The sequence below is a fragment of the Vipera berus genome (genome assembly GCF_964194415.1).
Source record: "Vipera berus genome assembly, chromosome: 3".
Taxonomy (NCBI): Eukaryota; Metazoa; Chordata; class Lepidosauria; order Squamata; family Viperidae; genus Vipera; species Vipera berus.
Window position 1 is genome coordinate 169303089 of NC_138204.1, and position 23424 is coordinate 169326512.

The 23424-nt window shown below is 40.4% G+C and overlaps 1 protein-coding gene across 1 annotated transcript in view; it reads right to left on the bottom strand.

The window, feature by feature from the left end:
* Positions 1-23424, bottom strand: part of TMEM241 (transmembrane protein 241) — a 43559-nt gene that overhangs the window by 2750 nt on the left and 17385 nt on the right. The window contains exons 7-14 of the mRNA XM_081324442.1: positions 19566-19617; positions 18788-18836; positions 18086-18131; positions 16468-16503; positions 15846-15880; positions 13627-13696; positions 11142-11235; positions 1509-1573 (exon numbers count right to left, since the gene is read on the bottom strand). Coding sequence (XP_081180568.1) covers positions 1509-1573; positions 11142-11235; positions 13627-13696; positions 15846-15880; positions 16468-16503; positions 18086-18131; positions 18788-18836; positions 19566-19617 — 447 coding nt within the window. The remainder of the gene's footprint in view (positions 1-1508; positions 1574-11141; positions 11236-13626; positions 13697-15845; positions 15881-16467; positions 16504-18085; positions 18132-18787; positions 18837-19565; positions 19618-23424) is intronic.

The window sequence follows — 23424 nt, forward strand, 5'->3', positions numbered from 1 at the left end:
TATATCCATAAAACAAATCTTTGTACAATGTATAAGTAGAAAGTCCTTTTTATATGGCAAGCTAGCAAAACTAGCTTTGGATTTGGAGCGTATTATATTCTTTTAGACTCTTAGAGTTTCATTGCTTTTGCAAATCATACAGACACCTTTGTTCCTGAAATATGATTTTTAAGATTGGCTTTATATAAACAGTACTATTCTTACGCCATAACATACTAAAATCATTATTCATTGTAAGCGAAGGATAGACTGGAAAAACATAACTGGGAGGTAGGGAGGAGCAATGGTGAGATCAAAACCCATTAGAAACATCTTGTACAGGCCCACTTGGGAATAAGTCTTACTGAAATTCAGCAAGGCATATTTCTTAATAAACAGCATAAGCTTGTGAAAAGAAAGCTTTCGGCATCTATTGACTGAGGTAGAAATTAATGACCCTTCACAAGTTCATGAGCCATCTGAACATAAAATGGTTCCTTCTGGGTCAACCCATCAAGTCTAGCAGAATAATTTATTTTGCCCCTTAGTATCTCTAGAAAAGGGTTCCAAGGAGTAGTCATGGTGACTAATCAAAGCTTTTTCTCCATGGATTTAACCAATTAAGGTAGTACCTGTCATCTCATTGTGCAGAACTGTATTCCAAAAAGTAATTTCCTGTTGGTGAGGAAATTCCTTTGCCTTGTCTTTGCTGTCATAACTACTAACAATTATGGTTTATATCGAGAAAGTTCTCTATCTTCGTTTGTTTTGGTGTCTTCAAGTCAGTCTTGACTCCTGGGAACTACTTGCAGTTTTCTTGGCAAGAGTTTGGAAGTGGTTTGCATTGCCTCTTTCCTAGGGCTGAGAGAGAGTCACTGGCCCAAGGTCACCTAGCTGGCTTTGTGCCTAAGGGAGGTCTAAGACTCCTAGTTTCTAGTAGTCTGGTATGTTAACCATTAAACCAAACTGGCTCTCTTTTTCCATACCAGATATAATTCATGTGCTTTGATTGCTAAAAAGGCCTATTAAAATTAATGGGAATTATTCCCATTTAAGGGGGAGTACCCAGGTCCATCATTTCAGAGAAGACAACACCACTTTAAACCTACAGCCGTTCATTGGAGGCCCATTGTGACTCTTATCCTCTGAAGTGTCAGGATAGCTGGGGCAGCAGCGGGAGAAAAGGACAAGAAGTAAAAAGAGAAGACTAGGGAGGCATGTGGGCATAGCTTATCCATCTCTGACATATAAGGTCAGTGGGGTTTCTCCGCTAAACAACACAGCTTCCCGATTTCCTTTGGCTAACCAGTGGAGGCGTACTGCTGGTGGTCTTGGTGCTTTTATTTTAAAGTAGGTCCTGTTAGAATGTACAGCATCAGTTCAATACACCCTTCTCTAGTTTTATAAAATGCTCTTTGCAGCTTAACCGTGGTTTGGCAAGAATGACCAAGTCAGACGAAACTAAGGAAGATGGCTTAAAAATTCAAGAACCTTTTAAATAACCACAACCCTCTGTCTAAAATACATACCAGCAGGCAGTTGGTACATTCACTGCAATTTCAAAGAAGAACGGTGACAGACCAGCTGTGATAACCTAGAAAGACAATGAGACAGAAAGCTGGTTGTTGCAATAATCTTTTAATTAACCCCAAGAATTTACAAAGGGTTAGGGCATAGGTGTACTCAGGGTGTGGTCTAAAAAGTCAAGACAGTCACATGATGCAATTGATGCTTAAGTGTGGCAGATACCCTACGGACATCCCTAATCCAAAGAGAGTGAGGATAATATTTATCTTTATTTCAAACAGTTTTTATATACATAAGCACTTTTCTCAGATTCCTTGGGCAGTTTTGTAAGAACATACGAGTCCTGCTGGATCATGTGAAAACCTCATCTAGTCTTAACATTTTTTTGTCACCCATCAAATGCATTTGGGGTTCCCTGAGAAAGTGTCTTTGACCTTAAGGTAACCTGGGTCATCTTTTTGAAGAGAAAAAAATCTCACAACAGAAATCTTGTATTGAATGAACTATAATGTATTATTATTACAGGTAGTCTTCATTTAACGACCATAATTGGGTTGAGTATCTGAGTCATTAAGCAAAGCAGTCTCTAAATGAAACTGCAACTACATTTACAGTTTGACTTCAATTTTCCTTTGCTTTATAGACCTCAATAGGTTGGTGAAGTAATTTTTTCATTATTGTTATAACTGAACGAACATTAAATAAGGTAGTTGCTAAACTAGGACTGCCTGTATTATGATTTGGAGGAGTGTACCATTTCAAAAGATGAGACTCAAGTTTCAGAGATGTGTTCTAATAATCAAACCAGCCACAGGAACCAAGAAACTGCTCTTCCAGATAACCAAGCAGCAGTTCCCCTACACAAGCTTGGTGATCTTTGACTGCTGTGATCTCATGCTGTCAGCCCTGATGGAAAAATTGAACTGCTACACTTCTGTCCTAGCTGTAGTGTATCTGGTACAGCAGCAAAGCTAGTACAGTATTTCCTTTTGCAACATGTGAAATGTTGAGCCAGTGGGAACGCTAGTTTCAACCCATCTCCTAGATCAGGAGTCCCCAACCTTTCTGGGTTGGTGACCCGGAGGGAGAGGGAGGGGCATACACCTTACACACACATGCACAAACGTGAATGTGGCCACACTTGCATGCATGTGCACAAACAGGCCACGAGCATGTGCACCACGCAAACGGCTGAGCATGCGTGCAAGGCTCTCGGTGATGCCGGCACCTATGGGAAGCTTGTGGCGCAGCCCACGGTGATGCTGGCACTGGCTCAAAGATTGCGCTACCAACCCTGCCTGCTGCTCGTGCTGTCACCACCCGCACAAGCTTCATAGCAACGCCGCTGCCTGCGTGATACTAGTGGTGCTGCTGCTGCCCGCACACTTTCAGCAACTGTGGCACGAGGGGGGGGTGAGCACGCATGCACGTGTGCATGCACTGCCCAGCTACGCACACGGCTCGGTGGCCAAGAGGCTACAGCCCAGTAATGGGCCGTAGCCCATAGGTTGGGGACCTCTGTCCTGCATCCTGCAGTTGAGGCAACAGTTAACCTTCTTTCCAGTGGTGGGATTCAAATAAGTGAACAACTGGTTCCCTGTGTGGATGCCGCTTCCGGAAGTCCATTCTGGGCCTGGGCAACAAAAAATTAGCTACCAGTTCTACCGAACTGGTGCGAACTGGCTGAATCCCACCACTGCTTCTTTCCCTCTCCCAATTTCAGTTTAGATGATTTATCTCAGGACCTTCCATTGCAAGGCAAGGAAGAAGAGAAAACAAGTAAAGCAGTAGTAAGGCCTTTTGTAACCAGCTAGCTCTCTGTCAAAGGAAGGACAGAAATTCACGACAATTTCACTGCTGCCCCAGAAAGTAATTCATGCTGCAGTCCTCCACTCCTGCTGCAACAAAAAAACAACATAGTTTTAGCCAGTGTTTCTCTCTGTCATCAACTTCATGATGAGCTGGGGGGTTCTGGGAATTGAAGTCCATGCATCTTAAAGTCGGTGAAGGGGAGAACACTGATTTCAACCCTTGTAAAAAGTGCCAAATTGCAAAAACTGACAGGGTATCTTTTCACCTTCACAATACCAGGAACCTATTAGGAAAGGTGCTTTTGAAACTGGCCGAGTTCGCCTCATAGCGACTACTTGGATTTCATTTTTTACAAAAACCAAATGTGCATAACTAGTACTGAAAATGTGTGTGCACGTGTTATAAATTTATTTAGTTTCCCTTTTGTGGAAGGATTTTTTAAACAGTCTCCAGGGAACCAGGGCCCTGATGGAATGCCATTTTTTAAATTGTCTGCTTGCAAAGCATCTTGATTCCTGTCCCTTAGGAATGTCCTGAAATGATATTTTTCAGAGTCTATGGAATTTGGAATACAAGGGTGAAGGGAGGAAGACTGTCATGGCTTTGCCTTCACAATGTATTGAAGATACACAAAAAAATGAGGGGCTGGAGGGCATATGGAAAGAATCCCTTAAAATAGCCAAAAAACTCAGGTCAGAAAATTGAACTAAGTGGTCAAAATCTTGAATACTTAACACAGCAACACTCCCTTGTTTGAATGTGGTTTATTTTAAGCATAGGGAGTAAAGGCAGCCCACCCATTAGCCCTTTTAAGAACTCTCTCATTTGAATAACTTCCATCGCAGCTAAACAGTACATATAAAAACTATAAGAATGGGATTTGTCCCCCACCATCCCATTTTCCTTTTGCATCGTTTCTTTTAAAGTGCAAGACTGAAAACAGAGACACACGTGTTTTTAAACACTGATTTGTACACTCAGTTTAAATATAATACACTTTAAAATAATGAATCAACCAAAAGTTGAATTCAAATTAGGTTTTTTTCTTTAAAAAAAATCATCTTCATGGATCATAGGGTGCATTTTTTAAAAAAAAAACAACCGGACTTTTGGTATTTTTATATCTGCTTCCCCGTGTCTTTCTTTAAAGGTAAAGGTAAAGGTTCCCCCGCACATGCGTGCTAGTCGTTTCCGACTCTAGGGGCCGGTGCTCATCTCCGTTTCAAAGCCGAAGAGCCAGCGCTTGTCCGAGGACGTCTCCGTGGTCATGTGGCTGGCATGACTGGATGCCAAAGGCGCACGGAACGCTGTTACCTTCCCACCGTAGTGGTCCCTATTTTTCTACTTGCATTTTTACGTGCTTTCGAACTGCTAGGTTGGCAGAAGCTGGGACGAGTAACAGGCGCTCACTCTGCTACGCGGCACTCGGGATTTGACCCGCCAAACTGCCGACCTTCTGATCGACAAGCTCAGCGTCCTAACCCACTGAGCCACCGCGTCCTTTTGGTATTTTTATATCTGCTTCCCCATGTCTTTCTTTACATTTAGATTAATCTAAAAGCATGAATTTCTTCAGTTTTTGTGTAAAGAAAAGAAAAACCAACTGCCAGAGGTTCAAAGTATAACAGCTACATGAGTCCTGGGCATCACAGGCTTTAGCATTTTGATATGATGTCATTTTTTCTGTCAATAAACTATATTTTCTCAGTAATTACCTAGTCCCCAAAGTCAGATTGCAAAGAAACCTACATTCGCTGAACCCCTGCCAAGGACAGATGCTATTTTCCCACAAAAATTGTTTTTTTCTGACAGGTTTTATAATGTTTTTTGTGAGCAATTATGGCTCCAATTACCTGCCAAATCCAAAGTGTTTCAAGTCCGTAATATTATCAATTTCACTACAGAAAACTCCTAAGGAAAGATTCAGAGGTTCAGGCTACAAGTAGAAAAAACACATAAAATCAAGTTTTCTATTGGCCATGTAAAACTGACTACAACAGACTAAAGCTGGACCGGCAGATAAAATTTAGACTGAAGTTAAGATTAAATATAATATTTAAAATTTATTAAAATTAATAATTTGGGAAATTAAAGTAAGGCACTTTGCCAATGATAGAAAATAGAAGGGGAAAAATAAATTCTGAATTCTCTTTTCTCCGAGTTACAGGTAGCATGAAAGGACTGATTTCATTTTTAAAAAACTCTTATCAAATGCAAGAATTATGCATGCATCTTGTATATGTGTGCACATGTTGTAAACAGAAAAATAGACTTAAAGACATGCAGTGGCAACATGCGTCTGGCAGGTCTCTTGATTGCAAAACCCACATCTGTGCCATAGTTAGGTGTGAATGAGGAAGGAGGGAAGGCTCCACATTAGGTCACCAATACTAACACTCAGAGCTTTGAATAAATAAAACATTGACAAATTGATATTGTTTAGCAATACTCAGGAAGATAGTGGCACTTGGAGCAGCACAAGAAAACTATTTGCTTAATTTCATTTGCAAAAAAGAACATTTCTGTTCATTGTTATTTATTTAATCATATTTGTATAGCCACCCATCTCACATGAAAGTAACTTTGGGTAGCTTACAGCATTTAATTAAAAAAACAATATTTACATTATGCCTCGGTTGTTCTTTCAAATATTGCTGTGCATTAAAGATCGTTATTTATGCTTATTTTCCATTTCTAATTTAAATTTCAGGCTGTTATTGAGATAGTATAAAAAAGCAAAAAAAAATTGCTCCTAAGCCTGATTTAAACAAAGAACAAAATGAATAGCTTTGCTGATCCTGTTCCATGTGTCCCCACAGCTTTTTTTTAAAATTCTGTCACTTTTGCAGTATGTCTGCTGTTTCTCAGATGATGTAATGGAAAAGCAAAAAGGAAGGAATGGGAGTTGTGTAATGCTTCATTTTTCCTCATAAAGATTGGCAATGCTAGCTCTATGTGGGAGAACTCTGATCCATCCACTTCTTACCTAGTTGTTATTTTTAAGGTCTTCCACTGCAAATAAACAGCTGGTCTAAATTTCTCCTGAGCCTGGAGTGGGCTTAAGATCTTGAGCGCTTCTTTTCCAGCACTGAGACCCTTCATAGGTTATGTGCCTGTAATGTGGAACTGACCCTTTGTATAATTTCTTTGATAGCTAACTCCAAAGAGGAAACATCAGTCAAGTATTATTCTTTTTGGTTGGAAAAGCAAATTTGTTAACATCTACTCAATTTATTACTGCATTACCTGTTTTATATCACAATTGCTGTTATCCGTTAAACTTATATAATAATAAATTAGTTTTCAAGGTGCTACCATAATCATAATAGTACAGTTGGAAGGGATCTTGGAGGTCATCTAGTTCAACCCCCTGCTCAGGCAGGAAACCCTACACCATTTCAGACAAATGGCTGTCCAGTCTCTTCTTAAAAACCTCCAGTGTTGGAGCATTCACAGCTTCTGGAGGCAGGTTGTTCCACTGGTTAATTGCTCTAACTGTCAGGAAGTTTCTCCTTAGTTCTAGGTTGCTTCTCTCCTTGACTAGTTTCCATCCGTTGCTTCTTGTCCTGCTTTCAGGTGCTTTGGAGAATAGCTTGACTCCCTCTTCTTTGTGGCAGCCCCTGAGATATGGGAACACTGCTCTCATGTCACCCCTAGTTCTTCTTTTCATTAAACTAGACATACCCAATTCCAGCAGCTGTTCCTTATATGTTTTAGCCTCCAGACCTCTGATCATCTTTGTTGCTCTTCTCTGTACTCTTTCCAGAGTCTCAACATCTTTTTTACATCGTGGCGACCAAAACTGGTTTGACATTTAGGTATTATAGGCAGCTGTACCAAGCAATGTGGTAAATACAGCTGGGATAAATTAATGTCAACTTTTTTGGCAGCCTAAGTTTCTGGATCATGTATGCTAAGTCAGCTTGCTCAGCATGGTTATTTTATGTTTAATTTTATTTTGGGTTTCTTCCCTCAGCCAGCTATTTTTTTTAACTCATTTGACTTCTGACAGAGTCCTGGCAATATTATGAGTTTCTCCAAGGATTCAAAGGAGAACTAACACAGATATGAATGTCTTTTCCTTGCTCTGGCCTATATTTCTCCCATTATCTTCCCTGTCCCATAGCTCTTACTCACCCTACCAAGCCCTATTTTTCCAACTAGAATTACGCCAAGAAACAGGAAATAAGGAGAAGTTATCAGATAAGATTTGGCACCAAGGACAAACTTGAAAACCAAACTATTCTGAAAGAAACTCTAGGTTATTGCACTGAATAAGAATGTAAACTGTACTTGTGACATAATACTATCTAATTTCAGTATCTTCTAAATCTGAACATTTGTTCACATTCAGTCATCTGGCATATTTGTTTGCAAATTATTTCCAGACCAATTCTTGTTATTTTTCCCTTTTACTGTCTCCATGAATCATTGTTCAGCTTATACCAAATGACTATAAATAGCTTAAGGGAAAGACTAAATAAAAACCTTGGCTTGCCAAGGTGGGCACAGGAAAGAAGCTATTATACAGAGAATAATTCTCAATTAGGTTTTTACAGATTCTGGAACTCGCTCATATTCCTTCATTAGAAGCAGAAGTAACATTTGAAATGGTAAAGAGGAAGACTCATTACAAGTAATGCAGTAATGTTACAATTATGGGTAACTTGGCAATGCTCTATACTTTCCAGCATTTTATACAATAATCTGACATGTAACCAGAAAGGAAGAAAAGATCAATAGCTCCGGGTTGCATGGTGTTGGAAAGGACAGGATTGCTATTGTCACTGTTACTATTTTTTATATTTTGATTCCGTTTGTCTTCTATTGTAGAGTTCATGGTAAGAAAGGAAGGTTTCTAATAGGTCTTCCAAACCATCTTAGCTTCAGCAAGATCATAATGCCTTCAGATCATGTTCTTAATTATGTCTACAATGATTGACGTGTGAGAATGACCAGTGTGGACAAACTGATTGCAACTCTAATTTATATCAAGGTAAACACAGTATAAAGACAAGGATGAAATATATCCTGTATTGCAGTTATCATATCCTTCCTTAGATTGTTTTTCTATAGGTTTTAACTGCAATAGCTCATTTTGATTGTTTTAATCTCATGAGAGAAATTGTACTTTTGCATACCAAGGGCACATCAGCATTAAAAAAGAAGGAGAATTATATAAAATACAAGTGTTATCAAGATTAGTTTGAGGACTCTGCATCAATTTGAGTACTGGATAATTAGTGCTGGATGCCTCAAAGTTATTATCATGTCATCTCTATGGAAACAAGCAGAAAGTCTACATTTATAGCTGCAACAAGTCCTTTGTATCAATACCCTCTATACTCCACATCAGGTATTAAAATTGTATGAAAGTTGAATGTTGGCTTTGGATATACCTTAGGACCAATGTTCACTATTATATTCATAGACCAAAGTGACCTTTTCAAGACATCATTAAATGGAATCAGTTACTGTTGCCTTTACCATTTTTTGTTATAATCATGGGGAATATATATATATTTGCCTAAACCATTTTTGATTGAAGAAAATGTCAGGCAATCCTTGGACAATAGGTATTTTTGTGCCCTCTGTATATTGTGCTCACAATAAGCTTGCCTGGATCATGAATGAACAAAAATCCCTTCATTCTCCCCACCAGAAAAATAAAGGAATCTGCCAGCCTTCTCCTCTACCACCAGTCCTTACATTATGTCTGTATGTATTTCTCCACATTTGCTTAGGTGTTTGGGAAAAAAATCTGACAGGCAGCTATATGAAAGTCATAATGAGGCAAGACTAATTACTAAAAAAAATAACCAAATATTCCTACGTATATCAGCTTTGTGATAACAAAGCAGTAAATCTACACACAAATACCTTCTATTAAGCTTTATGAATGTTGGCTTAGCAGAAAAACTATGTACATTTTTTGCATTATTAATGATGCTCAGCATTCTGAATGATGGTAGGAAGATGCTTTATACATTTCAGCATTTTATACAATAATATTACATATAACCAGAATGGAAGAAAAGCCACAATAAAAAGTTAAGAGTCAGGGTAGAGCAGGGCTCTTCAAACTTGGCCCTTTTATGACTTGTGGACTTCAACTCCCAGAATTCCTCAACTAGGCATGCCTGGCTGAGGAATTCTGGGAGTTGAAGTCCACAAGTCATAAAAGGGCCAAGTTTGAAGACCCTTGGTATAGAGGCTGAAGAACTTATAGTAAAGACTTGCAATGCCCTTTTGTTTCATATGGAAATTAAATACTGAAATTGAATAAAGATCCTGTGGGGGTGCAGTGAGAATTTTCACCTTCCATGATTTAAAAAAAACCTCACTACACTTAATGGCTGCAGAAATATGGCTGTGATTTCCAATGTAATATTACCAGTAATGTGGATTTCAAAGAAAACCCATTTTTTGGCTTTGTGGAAAATCTTAATTATGTAATAATAATAATAACTATAATAATAATAGAGTTGGAAGGAACCTTGGAGGTCTTCTATCCAACCCCTTGCTCAGGCAGGAAACGCTATACCATTTCAGACAAATGGTTGTCCAGTCTCTTCTTAAAAACTTCCAGTGTTGGAGCATTCACAGCTTCTGGAGGCAGATTGTTCCACTGATTATTTGTTCTGTCAGGAAAGTTCTCTTTATTTCTAGGTTGCTTCTCTCTTTGGTTAGTTTCCATCCGTTGCTTCTTATCCAGCCTTCAGGTGCTTTGGAGAATAGGTTGACTCCCTCTTCTTTGTGGCAACCCCTGTTATCATGTCACCCCTAGTCCTTCTCTTCATTAAACTAGACATACCCAATTTCAGCAACCATTCTTTATATGTTTAGCCTCCAGTCCCCTAATCATCTTTGTTGCTCTTCTCTGTACTCTTTCTAAAAGAGTCTCAACATCTTTTTTACATCGTGGTGACCAAAACTGGATGAAGTATTCCAAGTGTGGCCTTACAAAGGCATTATAAAGTGTATTAACACTTCATGTGATCTTGATTCTGTTCCTGTTAATGCAGCCTAGTACTGTGTTGGCTTTTTTGGCAGATGCAACACACTGCTGGCTCATATTTAAGTGATTGTCCACTAGGACTCTAAGATTCCTCTCACAGTTACTACTATTGAGCAAGATACCACCTATACTTTACTTGTGTATTTGGTTTTTCTTCCTAAATGTAGAACCTTACTTTTTTCACCATTGAATTTCATTTTGTTAGATAGCGCCCAATGTTCAATGATCTGTCAAGATCCTTCTGTATCTTAAGCCTATCTTCTGGAGTGTTGGCTATTCCTGCCAGCTTGGTGTTGTCTTCAAATTTGATGAGTTCCCCATCTATCCCCTCATCCAAATCATTGATGAAGATGTTGATGAGCACTGGGCCCAGAACAGAGCCCTGTGGAACCCCACTACACACTTCCCTCCATGTAGATGCAGTTCCACAGAGGACCATACGCTGAGTATGGCCGGTCAGCCTGCTACAAATTCATTTGGTGGTAATGCTGTCTAACCCACATTTTTCTCTTATCAAGTACTAGGTAGAAAAATGTGGTACAATGTGGTAGGTAGAAATTCTGCTCTATGAGATCTCAAAAAATAACAGTAATTTAAAAAAATACACAAAGCATATTTGTGGAAGATCTATATATAGTTTGATAAAATCTGTGAAGGAGATGGACATAGTAAGAAAAGACTCTTTTTATTGTTTTATTACATTATAGAAACAAATAATAGAACTATGGGTTATTAACATTGTAATGAGTAAACTAAAGAAAATGTTCATTTAAATTTTTGAGTAATAGAATAGTAATCATCTTACCTTTGCTAAGAAATTCCAAGTTATATATTGTCCTGAGGAACTGCTGCTTTTAAGTTTCATAGTATGTAAAGTCAGAAGAAATCCCAGAAGTCCACTGTGGTGAGTAGTAGAAAAATGTATTAGTTGAGGTTTTGTGTTCAAATAAGATCCTTAGAGATGAGCAGCAACAACCCTATTTTGCTAACACTTTTCCATCACATATGGAAAGCTTTAAATCAGCTTTCCCAATATGGTGTCTTCCAGATGTATTGGATATTATTTCCCATTATTCCCAGCCAGCATTGCCTTTGGCACTATGTTAGGGAAAGGTACTTTGGATTCCATAAAGAATCCCATCGAGGAAGGCAGGATGAGGAATTTCCTCCAGTTCCTTCTCCTTTGCAGTAGTACCATTCTAATTCTGGAACAGACTGTGGTAGGAGAAATTAGGTTACAAGAAGAAAGCCCAATCAGCAAAAATTGCTCTTCCTTTTTGCTGGCAGGAGCATTCCAGTGCCAGAACTTTGCTTAAAGATGCTTTGTTTGATGGGGACAATTTCTGCACCAGAATACAATAGTCTGCCCATTTTTAAACCACAGTTCAAATTTTATTCATCTATTTAGCTGATTTTAGAGCAGAGGTCCCTAACCTTTTGGGTACCAGGGACAGGTTCAGTGGAGAGAGGTTTTTCCGTGGGCCAGAGGGGGTGTGGTTTCATGTAGTGCCTGCATCCCGCAGATGGGGCTTTGCTTGTTTGCGCGGCCCGGTTTCTGGCATGCCATGGCCCGGTGCCAGTCCACGGACCAGGGGTTGGGGACACCTGTTTTAGAAAGTCACTATTTTTCAGGAGGCAATTCTTGTAATGGAAAAGGGCCAAAATACAAATGTGATGGTATGCTTCTATGCTCAAAAAAGGTAGTCCTTGAGTTACAACCACTTGTTCAGTGATCATTCAAAATTATGATAGCACTAAATGAGTGGGACTTGTGACCTGTCTGCAAAGTTGGGGCTGTCACATTGTCCCAATGGTCACTTGATTGCAATCCAGGTACTCTGTGCCCAACTTGTAATTACAATAATGTAGTGAAACACAGTCATTTCACAATTTTTGACATTCCCTGCTGGCTTCCCCCAAGCAAAGTCAATGAGGAAGCTGGTAGAAAGTTGGATGTTGGTCCCCCAGTTTTTTACCTACCTGGACTCCATAGGGCATGCTTCTGGCATCCCCTGCAGTACCTGCAGCCCACCTGCACTCAAAGCCTGCTTGCAGTATCCATCCTCCCCCACTAGCAACACTTGTGCACCCATTGGCATGCTTGTTTAGGATTCTGCTGCTTCTCTCTTAATGACCCACACAGCCCTAGGGTTATGACAGCACCAGGACTGCAGGATTGCCATCATTAAGTGATGCAGTCACGTAATATTGCGCTTTACAACCTACTGCTTAGCAACAAAATGGTCCCATTTGCCATCAGGATTAATAAAGTTATTTTTAACTCAAAAAGTATCTGAAGAATGCCTCAACAATGTCAGGGATGGAGATATCAGCTGAGAAATCTTGAGGACCCTTTAAAATATTACTAATAGTTGGTTCAATCTAGCAAGAATACCTTTTAGAAGCTTACTTCAACCAAACTGAGTGAAGGGCCTTCTCTGTGGGCGCTCCGGCTTTATGGAACCAACTGCCGGTTGAGCTCCGGACGGCACCGGACCTTCGCTCCTTCCGGCGCGGTCTGAAGACCCATCTATTTGAACAAGCTGGCCTGGCCCGATGGGGGAATGTTAGGGTTTTTAATGGGTTTTATACTGCTACTGTTTTATCTGGGCAATTATTTAATTCTCTTTTAATTTTTGTATTTTCTATTTATATATGCCCTGTTCACCGCCCTGAGTCCTTCGGGAGAAGGGCGGTATATAAATTTAATAAATAAAAATAAATAAAATAAATAAATAAAGGGGCAAAACGATTTAAAAATAAACATTTAGAGTGCGCCCTGTGAGTAACAGTAAATGAACTCACTTCTGAACAGACATGTGTTGGGATTTTGATCTAATGCACTTCAATGAACTTCTCCTGTGTTGGTGCCTTTCATGAATGCTGCACTATAATTTGTATAATCAGGGCTTTTTTTGTCATAGAACGCTCAGAACGGAGTTCCGGCACCTTTTTTGGATGGAACCTTGTAGGGTAGGCAAGGCGGGTTGTATGACATGTGTGAGTTCCGGCACCTTTTTCTTTTACAAAAAAAGCACCCACCAAAAAGTTATGCAGCCTTTTGCTGCAAATAATCCTATAATTTATTCACATAATGTTTGGCATATTTTGAAAAAAAACATTTGGTTAAATTTCAAGTTAGCATGATGCATCATTGCGGACCAATAATTGAATGCTTTGGACCATACTTGAGCCTAGAAAAAAAGAAACACCTTTAACAGCTCATCAAAAATCTAGTAGTTTGTTTCTCACGTATATCATAAGGTCTGGCTTGTATCCTGAAAAGTTACCTGGCAAGGCAACTGCTGTGAAAGATGTAAAAGTACAGGAGTGGAAATTCCAAGGCACTGAAGAGATCACCTAAGAAATAAAATCATATTTTTAGTTTTTTAAAAATTGGCACCAGTATATGGTTGCCCTGGTGAAAAATGGACAGAATAGAGGAATACAACATTGTAACACTGGAATTGAATCACTTATTTTTGGTTTTAACATGATTTTTATCACTTCAGGAATTTGTCACTGCACTTGCAACATTTCATTCTCTTTCTCATCAATCTGAAATCAAGTTGTAAAAAAAAGGGAAGAATGCCATTTAAGGAGCATGTTTGCACTTTTAAAATGTTTGTATTTTCCATAGAAATTCATGAGCAAGAGTCCCATTTATAATCATGGTTATTCAGGGAATAATTTGTTTTCCGCTGAATATATATATGCCCCATGAGTTTCTTGCCATAATTGTTAATCATTGAAGTTAGTAACACAGTTAAGTAAATCCAGCTTCCCCATTGATTTTGCTTGTCAAAAGGTCACAAAAGCTGATCATATGACCCTGGACACTGCAACCATGATAAATACATGCCAAGTGTCCGAATTTTGATCATGTGACCATATGAATGCTGCAACAGTCATAAGTGTGAAAAATGGTCATAAATCACTTTGTCCAGGGCCATTGTAATTTTGAATAATCACTGGATGAATAGTTGTTAAAGGACTACTTGTAATAAGATCCTGCAAGATTTAGAGGTGTTTTTCACTATCTTCCCCTAAATAGCAGACCAGAAAACATATAGTCACTGGGGAAAATTAGGAATAAGTATGAGAGTTTATTGAAAAGGCTATAGAAGTTGATTTATTTTTCATCTGCCTATGTTATCATTTCTTCTTCATCTGGGAGAATCGGGGTAAATAAAGGCCCACTTTTTTTGGGGTGGGGGATTGCTGATTCTGTGTTTTCTTTAAAATGGCCTGTCCTAACATTTGAGAGACTCTGGGACATGCAGATTCAAAACATCTGGAGAGAAGACCACTTCACAATAGCTAGCTTGTTTTTGGATAACCGAATAACAGAGTTGGAAGGGACCTTGGAGGTCTTCTAGTCCAATGTTGTTGGCTAAGAACCATAGCAATTGTAAACTAAAGACCTGTCTTTTTTTTTCTTTTTCCATTTAAACATATTAAGTTCTCAGAGAGTGCCCTGACAAGTCCATGAGGTTTCCTTTTTCAGAAGTGGTTTGCCATTGTCTCTTTCCTAGGGCTAAGAGAATGTAGCCAGCCCAAGGTTACCCAGCAGGCTTTGTGCCTAAGGAGAAACTCACTGTCTCCCAGTTTACACAAAATTTGAATGCTGTATATTCTACAAGTTGTTTTATTTCACAATCTTTGGAGATCAAAATTAAAAGACTAAATTCTGTTTTATAGTATGCTAGAAGTAAAAGTACTTTACTGGCAAAGCTGAACTCTCTCCTTTGCAGACCATCAACAGAAAGAAAGCTATCCTTTTGGGTTGGATTGATCTACAATGTTCCCAAAAACTCTTGATGATGAAGTAGTGTTCAGCATAAAGGAAAAGACTTAGAATTGCTATTCTATAGGCAGACAGGCGCCATGCTAGAGGGCAACAAGGGCTGACACCTTGAGGAGTGGGCCTCTGAAATGCTGTAATCAAACACAGTAGACAATTCTGATTCATAAAGTGAGCATTAAGTGTTATTTGTCAGTTGTGATGCAATGATGAACAATTTCATTTTTCAGACTCTCTTTCACATGCTGAGCTGCACTCCTCGGCCTCAACATCAAACTCTAATGTGCACATATTCACAACAATATTAGCAGTGAAGAAGCTATACATGTGAAGCTCCCAAATCATGCAATATCAGAGCATCTCAGGATTGGATTTTGGGCTATTTTGGGATTAGCTAAAACTTTTAAAAGGAATAGAGTCCTGAGTATGTAAAAATGATTCATATGTGTAGTGGAACCAGGGCTTTTTTTCTCATAGAACGCTCAGAATGGAGTTCCGGCACCTTTTTTGGATGAAACCTTGTAGCGTAGGCAAGGTGGTTTGTATGACATGTGTGAGTTCCAGCACCTTTTTCTTTTACAAAAAAAGCACTGAGTGGAACACACAATCAGACTAAATTCTAAAGTAGCATACATAAAGAAATAACACTGGGTCACACACACACACACAGAGACATATACCAATTATAATTATTGTTATTTTTACCTGTTGGGTGGGATGCAAAAGCCAACATCACCACGCTAGAAATAAAAGATATAATTAATTACCGTAGTAATTTTAATATACCAACAGATAACCCGTTATTTATTACAATAACTTCCTTAATCTAGGACTCTTCCAGAAACCTTCAATTCATCTAAAAATATTCTCAGGGGGGCTGTAGGCTCTTTGACTTATTTTCGGATCCATCTGGGTATCAGAATTCTATAAATACAGCATGCTTCTATATTTGTGAGTCTAAGATTGCAGAAAGACATTTGTTGCAAATGTAAGCAGCATTCCTGAATGTTGACAAACAGAAAAATATCCATTTTCTAGGTCCATTTGATCCTCAGTATAGATTCCATGGAACACAGCATGACTGCTCTGGGGCATCACATTATATCGCATTCAATTTAGAATTCACTCCTTTTTTATAACTGGCTGATAATGCCTAGAAAAATCGCATTGTGTTTCCATCAAAATATAATTAAATAAAAAATAGCATTAAATAAGATGAATGAGCAATTTGAATATGATAGATATTAAAATTATTCATCTTAATGTATGTACAGTTATGAGGGGATGGCAAACATTCCATATTTTCCTTAATCAAGATATAATGTACCTGAATGCATAGTTTATATATTGTTGTTCAGAATTACTAAGGAGGAAAAAAAAAGTCAGTTACTTTAATGTCAGAACTCTATCAAACATTGTCAATTACTCGTTAAATAATTAAATATACAAACATACACTTTTGATATTAACTTTTATTTTCTTTCAATTACGAGATTTCCTGAGTTTGATTTAGGCAGGTCCTTTAATCTGACAGATACATGTTAGCTTGACTGTATATTTATTGTGTGACATCTAGAGTTGTCTTGGAGATGAGGATGTTTCACCAAGGTAATTAAATAGTCATGGTGGGTAGCTAACAAGAACTGGCAGAAGTTTAATCAAGCTTATCTTCCCATCATTTCTATGATAAGGTGACAGAAATTGCTAGAGTAGTGTTTTTGGTTCCAGAAAACTATAGATCAGGCTTTCCCACACATTTTTCACACTTTGATCTAAAACATGCATTTTTTTTCTTCATACTAGAAAGAGAGATTTTTAATTGGTCTATGGAATTAGAAAAAGATTGACAATTTTTTTCAGAGGTTGTCCTTACTCAAAAATATAGTCATCTGTAAATTATGTATATATATTTCAATTATATTTTCAGGGAGTGACCAATTATTTATGGAGCCTGTCTTATCTCTATACTTTCTGTTGCTACTGACTTTGGCTTGAGAGATGGACAACTGATCTGGATGAGCAGGATGCATCTGTTGAAAGTGTCCTCCTATTATGAGGTGTAAAGGGAAGAGTTTGATGGAGAGTGTTCTTTATGCAGACTCCCCTCTTTTGGAATAAAGTGACTCCAGAAGCAAAGGTGGCTCCCATGCTCATTACTTGAAGGCAAATATAAATTTGGTATTTTTGGAATGTCTTTGAGTGGGGACTGGTTGTATGGAGTTAATGAAGTCAAAGAGATTGTTACTGTTTTCCATCAAATTATATATCAGTTATTATGTGTTAGACCTGTACGCTGCCTGGAGTCCCTCAGAACTGAGGCAATCAATAAAGTTTATTACATAAATAAATCTACTCATGTCTTTTGGGCTCTAGAGATTATTTAATTACCATAATGAATAGTAAGAATCTTCTGCTGAACAATACTTCCATTCATTATATCTGTTTCTAATAATGCTATTCTTTCAAACCAGGTTTTTCTAGATATGTTGGGACCAAAAGTAACTTCCGGAATTTTTAGCTACTACTGGATAGATAAAGTAAGGTAAAGGAGTCTTTGCAGATTTTATTTCGCTAGTTGTTGCTGACTATAGGTGATGGTGCTCATCTCTCTTTCGAGGCCATTGGGCCAGAGCTGTCTGAAGACTTTTCTACGGTCACATGGCCAACATGAAATCTCAGAGTGCGGTTGGTACCTATTTATCTAGTGGATAAACTGGCCAAGAAATTTTGAGAATTTTAGTTCCAATACATCTCAAGGGTATCAAACTATGGAAAGTTAACCTATACTTGCAAAAAGCAACCATCAATTTCTTCCTTTTGTCTCCTTATTAATCCTTCTTAGTCTTTTATATTAATTATATAAAGAGCTAAAGAATAAAATATTTTTCTCCTCCTCCAGACCAGCTAGTGTTATTTTAAATACTTCATAGTCATAAAAAAATCACCTTAGAGAATTTGGTTTCCACAACTTGTAAAATACTTTGTAAGCACCTGTAAAAGAAAAAACATGAAGTCGGAATGTTAATACATTTTTCATCCTCTGGTACAAGGAACAATTTCAAAAAGGGAGACACAGAGCTATGGTTAAAGATCTACTTGCCTATATAAAAATCCAAACCTTCTATAGCATGGGTGTCAATGTGATGTGTCGCGACGTATCGTGACTATTTTCCCATTGCCGGCAATGGGGTGGGCACAGTTTTTGCATGATGCATCTGGCCTGTGGGCCGGCAGTTTCACACCCCTGTTCTATAGCAGCAAAGTTATTTCAACTTGGGTTGCATTTTGTATTTATAACAATCTTTTTTCCTAACTAGTACAGATTAAATTTCTTTTTCTAATTCTGAAATTACAAGAATTGTAAAAAACAAATTCTCTCTCCCACTTGATTCTGTTAATTTACTTTTCCATTTTCACAATGCTATATAATTCAGTGTAAAGTTGGACCAAACATGGACCTTTGGAGAGGACATACAGTTTTTTATTACACGATTTTCTATTCCAGCAGAAAGTAACAAAGACAGTGCTTATGTAAGCCACCGGATACTGTATGGAGTAAAGACAGAAAATTGAGACTCATAGCAAAGAGGAACTATGTGCAGGCCAGAAAGTTTAACTATTTTTTTGCTAATTTATTAAAAACTTACCAACACATAGTAGGTGTACGACGGCCCAAAAATAGCCATGTGTATCAAACTGCAAAATAAAACATCAAAGTGTCCTTGTTTCAATTGTGACTGTTACATTAAGGAATATTTTAATAAGTAAAGCATCTTATGTATCACTTCACCACACCAACAGTATTATAGTTTTCATAGACAATTATATAGAAAAAGCAAAACCAGCAATCTCATCTTTGGCCATATATACCAATAAACAAGCCTAAAATACTCCTAAAAGTAATTCTAAAGAAATTCTCATGCATTAAGAATAAGATAGAGGAAAAACCTTCTGTCGCAGAGAACAAAAATTCTGAAGAAAGTGCAAAACTGTCCAAACTGCAGCAAGATATAAAATGGAGAGGTGCTGAGGAACATTGTATTAAAATGCATCCAATTTCAGAGGGGTGGGTTATAAAACACATGTACACAGTGAAATGAGAAATTTAAAATACCCAATGAAAATAATATTCTGCATATGTTTGAAGTTATTGAACTTATTATTGCAATATGCAATATCCTTAAAGGACCATAAATATATTTGCTTTTTACTGACTTGCTTACCTGAAATGCAATGGGCTAACATGCATGCTGAATGGAGAACTCTGGGAGTTGAAGTCCACACATTTTAACTTGCCAAAGTTGAGAAACTCTGTTCTAGGTTAAATATTCCTTAGTTCAAACCATTTAGTGAAGTTCATTCTGTCACTATTTCAGGCATCTGTTACAAGAGAGTTCGTGCTTCTCATAGTTGAAAACAACTAACCTGTGGGTCATAGAATGGAAGCCCCCCTGCAGCCAGCAAAAGAATCAGCACTCTGCAATTAAAGATAAAAAGGCCACTTAGCACCAGAGATTCCAAGAAATTATGTTTCTATTTCAAATTGTAGTTAAAAATAATATATACTTTTTATGTTAACATTTCTTAGTCTTCCTTCCACTAGATCAGAAAGTACATATGTCACTCCTGCCCCATTTTTTTTATCCTCATAATAACCCTTTGAAAGAGTATCTAGTCCAGACATGTCAAACACAAGGCCCGGGGGCCGGATCCGGCCCGCGAAGAGGTTTCATGCGGCCCACGAAGCCATCCTGGAAACAGTGAGGGAACGGCCCCCACTGCCTTGGCCCTGGCCCAGAGACCCTCCTTCTGCCAGAGCCTCAGATCTGTCCCACTCCTGCCCAGGCCCCCATAGGCACCCTTGATGTGAACGATGTAGAGCTGGCCACGCCCACCCAGTAGGCCATACGCACTCTAGCCATGCCCACCCTGGCCATACCCACCTGGCCCCCTGAGGGTAACCGCAATGCTGATCCAGCCCTCAATGAAATTGAGTTTGACACCCCTGATCTAGTCCAAAATCCCCAAGGGATCTCGTGGCTGATCAGAGATTTGAGTGCTAATTTATGTCTCAAAGTTGCTCTTTGAAACAGTAACTGGACTGGGTTTTTCCCCCGAGGAAGAGAATCTCCACAGACGCAAGTGCTAATGTAGTCATTTAATCAGCCTGGCTTCAATCTCATATTTATTATTGTGTATGATCATTAAAACATGGAAGCAAAAGTTGGACTTTGAAGAAACAGGACAGGAAGCGTATTGATGCCTTTAAACACCTTTGCACTTTTAGTGTTGTACAAGATCATGAGAATACCATACGTAGATAGCCAAGAAAACAATTTGACCAAATCAACCTAGAGTTGTCACTTGAGGCGCAAATGACCAGGCTGAAATTATCCTACCTCGAACACATTATGCCAAAAGGTTCTAATGCTGGGAAAGGTGGAAAAAAGGAGAAGTGGAAGACAACCAGTAAGGTGGACAGGTTCAATTACAGTGGCGATAAGTGCACAGAGGTGATTATATGCCTCTGTTTTTTTCATTTAAAATAAATACTGCTCCTAAACAACCTTAATTTTAAATTGTTCGATAGAATGACCTATTTTAAAATGAAATGATTTTTTTTGTCTGACTACCATACAGACAAACCCCCAAACTTACAAAATCACTATTAGGAAAAGGAGTCCAATGATCCTAAAAGAAGATATGGCCCAGGGACGTTAATAGCTTTATGGCGTTCCATGTTGGCCCATTCATATTTCTTGCATGAACAACAGGCGCCAGTGATATCCCATATAGGGATGGAAATACGTGATACCTTTTCCTTTTTCTAAAGGGTTATGAGAAATCATGGCCTTACCCATTCCCACAGGCAAATAACCTCCCTGAAATTGCTTTCAATTCTAATTGTATTAAGGAAAACATACAAATATACAAAGTCCTAATCAAATGAATTCTCAAAGGTTTCTTAAATGAGCTTTCTCTTCCCTGTTGTTCTCTTGATAAATTAGATGAAGCTCCTATAATTTCCATCTGGCCTGACAATCAACTCCTATAGGACAAAAAGTTAGGAAAGGCTGACAAAGTTCAAAGTAGTCTGAACTTTTTTACAGAGCAAGTAAAAAAGCTGTTTCTTGTTTCCAGCAGGTTCTTTTTCTCTCCACTATATTTATATCATAGTTTTTTATACTTTGGTATACCTAAACAAAAAAAGGGACGCGGTGGCTCAGTGGGTTAGGACGCTGAGCTTGTCGATCTGAAGGTCGGCAGTTTGGCGGGTCGAATCCCGAGTGCCGCGTGACAGAGTGAGCGCCTGTTACTCGTCCCAGCTTCTGCCAACCTAGCAGTTCGAAAGCACGTCAAAATGCAAGTAGAAAAATAGGGACCACTCCGGTGGGAAGGTAACAGCGTTCCGTGCGCCTTTGGCGTCCAGTCATGCCGGCCACATGACCACGGAGACGTCCTCGGACAAGCGCTGGCTCTTCGGCTTTGAAACGGAGATGAGCACCGGCCCCTAGAGTCGGAAACGACTAGCACGCATGTGCGGGGGAACCTTTACCTTTACCTTTATACTTAAACAATTGTCAAGGTTGTTTGAAACATTTTTCCTACTTAAATATAATCACATACCGTATATACTTGAGTATAAGCCGAATTTTTCAGCCCACTTTTTGGGCTGAAAAATTCCACTTCGGCTTATACTCCAGTCAACAAAAAAACTTACCGAGGACTTGTGCGCGGCCGAGGCTTTGGTGCTTCCGGGATCGCCCGCACCTCTCCCAAGCCACCGCCGTCCGAGACCTGCCGAAGTTTGGGGAGGTTTGGGGAGGTGCACGCGCACCTCCCCAAACTCCGTGCCTTGCCTGCCTGCTTCTTTCCGCAGCGGAAAGAAGCAGGCAGGCAGGGCGCGGAGGAACGGAGACTTGCCGACGTTTGGGGAGGTTTGGGCGCCTCCCCAAACCTCGGCAGGTCTCCGTTCCTCCGCGCAGACCTGCCGACGTTTGGGGAGGTTTGGGCGCCTCCCCAAACCTCGGCAGGTCTCCGTTCCTCCTGCCGACCTTTGGGGAGGTTTGGGCGCCTCCCCAAACCTCCCCAAACCTCGGCAGGTCTCCGTTCCTCCTGCCGACCTTTGGGGAGGTTTGGGCGCCTCCCCAAACCTCCCCAAACCTCGGCAGGTCTCCGTTCCTCCTGCCGACCTTTGGGGAGGTTTGGGCGCCTCCCCAAACCTCCCCAAACCTCGGCAGGTCTCCGTTCCTGTTTGGGGAGGTTTGGGCGCCTCCCCAAACCTCCCCAAACCTCGGCAGGTCTCCGTTCCTCCGCGCAGACCTGCCGACCTTTGGGGAGGTTTGGGCGCCTCCCCAAACGTCCCCAAACCTCGGCAGGTCTCCGTTCCTGTTTGGGGAGGTTTGGGCGCCTCCCCAAACCTCCCCAAACCTCGGCAGGTCTCCGTTCCTCCGCGCAGACCTGCCGACCTTTGGGGAGGTTTGGGCGCCTCCCCAAACGTCCCCAAACCTCGGCAGGTCTCCGTTCCTCCGCGCAGACCTGCCGACCTTTGGGGAGGTTTGGGCGCCTCCCCAAACGTCCCCAAACCTCGGCAGGTCTCCGTTCCTGTTTGGGGAGGTTTGGGCGCCTCCCCAAACCTCCCCAAACCTCGGCAGGTCTCCGTTCCTCCGCGTAGACCTGCCGACCTTTGGGGAGGTTTGGGCGCCTCCCCAAACCTCCCCAAACCTCGGCAGGTCTCCGTTCCTGTTTGGGGAGGTTTGGGCGCCTCCCCAAACCTCCCCAAACCTCGACAGGTCTCCGTTCCTCCGCGCAGACCTGCCGACCTTTGGGGAGGTTTGGGCGCCTCCCCAAACGTCCCCAAACCTCGGCAGGTCTCCGTTCCTGTTTGGGGAGGTTTGGGCGCCTCCCCAAACCTCCCGAAACCTCGGCAGGTCTCCGTTCCTCCGCGCAGACCTGCCGACGTTTGGGGAGGTTTGGGCGCCTCCCCAAACCTCCCCAAACCTCGGCAGGTCTCCGTTCCTGTTTGGGGAGGTTTGGGCGCCTCCCCAAACCTCCCCAAACCTCGGCAGGTCTCCGTTCCTCCGCGCAGACCTGCCGACCTTTGGGGAGGTTTGGGCGCCTCCCCAAACCTCCCCAAACCTCGGCAGGTCTCCGTTCTTCCTGCCGACCTTTGGGGAGGTTTGGGCGCCTCCCCAAACCTCCCCAAACGTCGGCAGGTCTGCGCGGAGGAACGGAGACCTGCCGAGGTTTGGGGAGGTTTGGGGAGGCGCCCAAACCTCCCCAA